At 40.6% G+C, this 2,771-nt stretch overlaps 1 protein-coding gene across 1 annotated transcript; it reads right to left on the bottom strand.

Annotated features, from left to right (window-relative positions):
* Positions 1-1,615: 1,615 nt before the first annotated feature.
* Positions 1,616-2,011, bottom strand: LOC149838461 (cysteine proteinase inhibitor 5-like). Its single transcript, XM_090008255.1, has one exon. It carries the CDS (start codon positions 2,009-2,011, stop codon positions 1,616-1,618), a length of 396 nt encoding a protein of 131 aa, XP_089864381.1.
* Between the last annotated feature and the right edge of the window lie 760 nt (positions 2,012-2,771).

Raw genomic sequence — 2,771 nt, 5'->3', positions numbered from 1 at the left:
TCTACTCATTTATGCTCGGCTCAAACTCATTCGGGTAGATAAAGGAGCCAAGCTTAATTAGGAAATCATGCTCGGTTGATCTAGATTAGCCCGATTAAGCTTGGTTGTCATAGTTATATAATGCACAAAATAGAGTATAGGTATATTTTATGTTTGCAAATTTGACATATCAAGTAGCCTTTGCTGAGACGGGTAAGGTGTTAGCCTTCCACGAAGGAGGTGGGTATTTTGAAACCCACAGTTTTCATTGTAGTTCAATTTTTGTTTTAAATAAAAAATGCTTGGCTTGAGCCAAGCTCGAATTTGACTCGAGCCGAGTTTGAACAAAAGTTGTTCAAGCTCAGCTAGTTTTTTTATTTGAGCCGAGCCAAGCCAACCTAAGCTGTACTCGTGTGCATCCCTACTCACAATTCGGTTTCTTTTATTGCTCATTTTGTTTATCTATTGTGCTTTTATAAGTGTTGAAAACAATAGAGTTCACATATTTCTTTGTTTTTGTATTTTTTTAAGCCTTGGTGGCTTTCGCCATCGAGCTCACTTTTTCTTACAGGATCCATGTATGAGGTACGAACACTCACGAGCTGCCGCCCCCAAAACGAAGATCTGGAGCTCCTGGTTTGGTAGATCCCTGCTCAACGGCGGAGGAAAGCTGCTTGACCTTGAAGAACAAACCCCACAATTTCTAAAATTCGGATCCATATTTTGGACCCATTTTCTAAATCATTTTTCGTGAAAACCCTTCTTTTTGCTTTAAAAAATTTGGGGATCCACACTAGTTAAGGAAGACCATTCACAGTTTCTACTAAAACCAATGGCTGCATGCTAATCTCAAAGAATATTACTATTTTTCATTCTCAAAGTAAGGCCAGCACTTCCTTTCTTTTTTCATTTTTAAAATATCTCTATCTCTACTGAATGTTGATCGCTACTTAATCACTCCCCACATTTCCTTTTAATGTAAGAATGGCAAATATCTGCAAACATCTCTGGCAGGTGTGCTTGGTCAAAGAAGGATGAACTAGTATCCTGCAAGGGCACGATACTAACGCTGAGAAGGATTCTGCTTTTTAGTTTCCAATAAGATAGATCTTTTTTGGTCAAATTTCCATTTCTTCATACACATTACCTGAAGGTAGCGCACGTTTTTACCATAAAGGAAAAAATGGGGTTTACCTGTTGAGCTCGAGTTGGGGATCCAAACATGAGCAATTATTTCATAAGCAAGTTCATAACACCAATCCCTTGCATCGTTTTGAGTTGGGCCCACATTCAGGTGCTGTGCTTTTCCCATGCAATGCGGCCATGTGATTGGTTGCTACGATATTTCCTATGTCATTTCTGATGATTACCGGATTCAATCACGATCTTCTCTCATCTCAGACTGGTGGTACTTCAAATACGCATGGATATCAAACAATTTAATGATTTGATTTTCACGGACAAGAACGTTATTAGCAAATTCTTCATACGTCTCCATTACTCAAGATAGTGCTCCTTACATTTATTTGGCCACTAGGCATCACATACCTATACACGAGATAGTGCTCAAGTATATGCTTATTTAGATTAACTACTTTCTCTACTGCTTCATAGAAGCACATTACAAAAGATAATACTACGGGAGAACTGGCTCAAAGGAAGTCAGGTTGAGCGACAGATATTTGTTGTATCTTGTGGCCTCCTGAAGGACCTGGCTTTTGTAAAACCTTGGGAGTTGATCATCTATAGCCTTAATCAGCAGCCAGTAATTGGCACGTCCAGCCCAGCCGAGCAGCAGTTGCTGCCCCTCTACCACTTTATCAAACTTGAGGTAGCCATGATTCTGTTGGTCATACTGTTTCACAGCAAATGACCCCAAGGACTGTACATGTTTGTCCTTCTCTACATTTTGGATACGGGTCCAAGTTGGGTTACGGGGAGGAGGGTGTGGGTGATCATCAGTGACTGCTAAAGCCATTGCTGCTAGGAATGCCATTGTGAAGGGAAGCAGAGGAATCAGGAAGCGTGCCATGACGAAGACAATGAAAAGCAGACCACACCAAGCTCTTCTTGCCTATTGTGGATGAGTTGAGGTGCAACAATCGCTACATATTTATAGGCTAGGTTTGGCACACTGAAATGTAATCCACAAAGTATACTGTGGACTGGGATGGGTAATTAGGCGGTTTTACTGCATCAAATTTTTCCAATTATTGTTTGAACAGGACAATGCATATCTGATAAAGTCAGCACTGCAAATTTCAAGGAGCCCTTTGGTCAGTCCTGAACAACTACGTTTTGCTCATAAAATATTCTCATGAAGACTTACGAGTCATTGACTGAAATAATTCAGAATCGTGGGTTGTCATGGCAGTACTGGTAAATGGTGCCTTTTTGCTTTGTATTAATGGAACTACACTGATGAAAAAAACATGGTCGTAGCATGGGGAGGAGGGGTTATGGTTTAGGCGACTTTAACGAATGAGCTGAAATATCCGTAGATGGGTCGTGCATGAAAATTAATTGGACCCAAAACTTTACCAATATGAATCAGGTTTGGCTTTCGGTCCTGACTGAGTCCCTTAATGGGCTGGCGATTGGGTGTGGTTCATGACAGGTTTCATTGCAAATCCCGTTTGGTACTTCTGTTCATATATGGACCTGTTCGGATCTGCAATAGTTTGGGAGGGAATCGGGTCAGCTTGAGCTCAAACTAAGTTTGACAAGGTTGAAGTTGATCAAGAAACTCATGAATTTTTGTGGAAAAAAGATTGAGAAGATTTCCACCAGCA

Source organism: Nuphar pumila, chromosome 5, assembly GCF_984573655.1.
Source record: "Nuphar pumila chromosome 5, dmNupPumi1.hap1.1, whole genome shotgun sequence".
Lineage (NCBI taxonomy): Eukaryota > Viridiplantae > Streptophyta > Magnoliopsida > Nymphaeales > Nymphaeaceae > Nuphar > Nuphar pumila.
The sequence above is the reverse complement of the archived record's forward strand: the minus strand, read 5'-3'. Positions and strand labels throughout refer to the sequence as shown.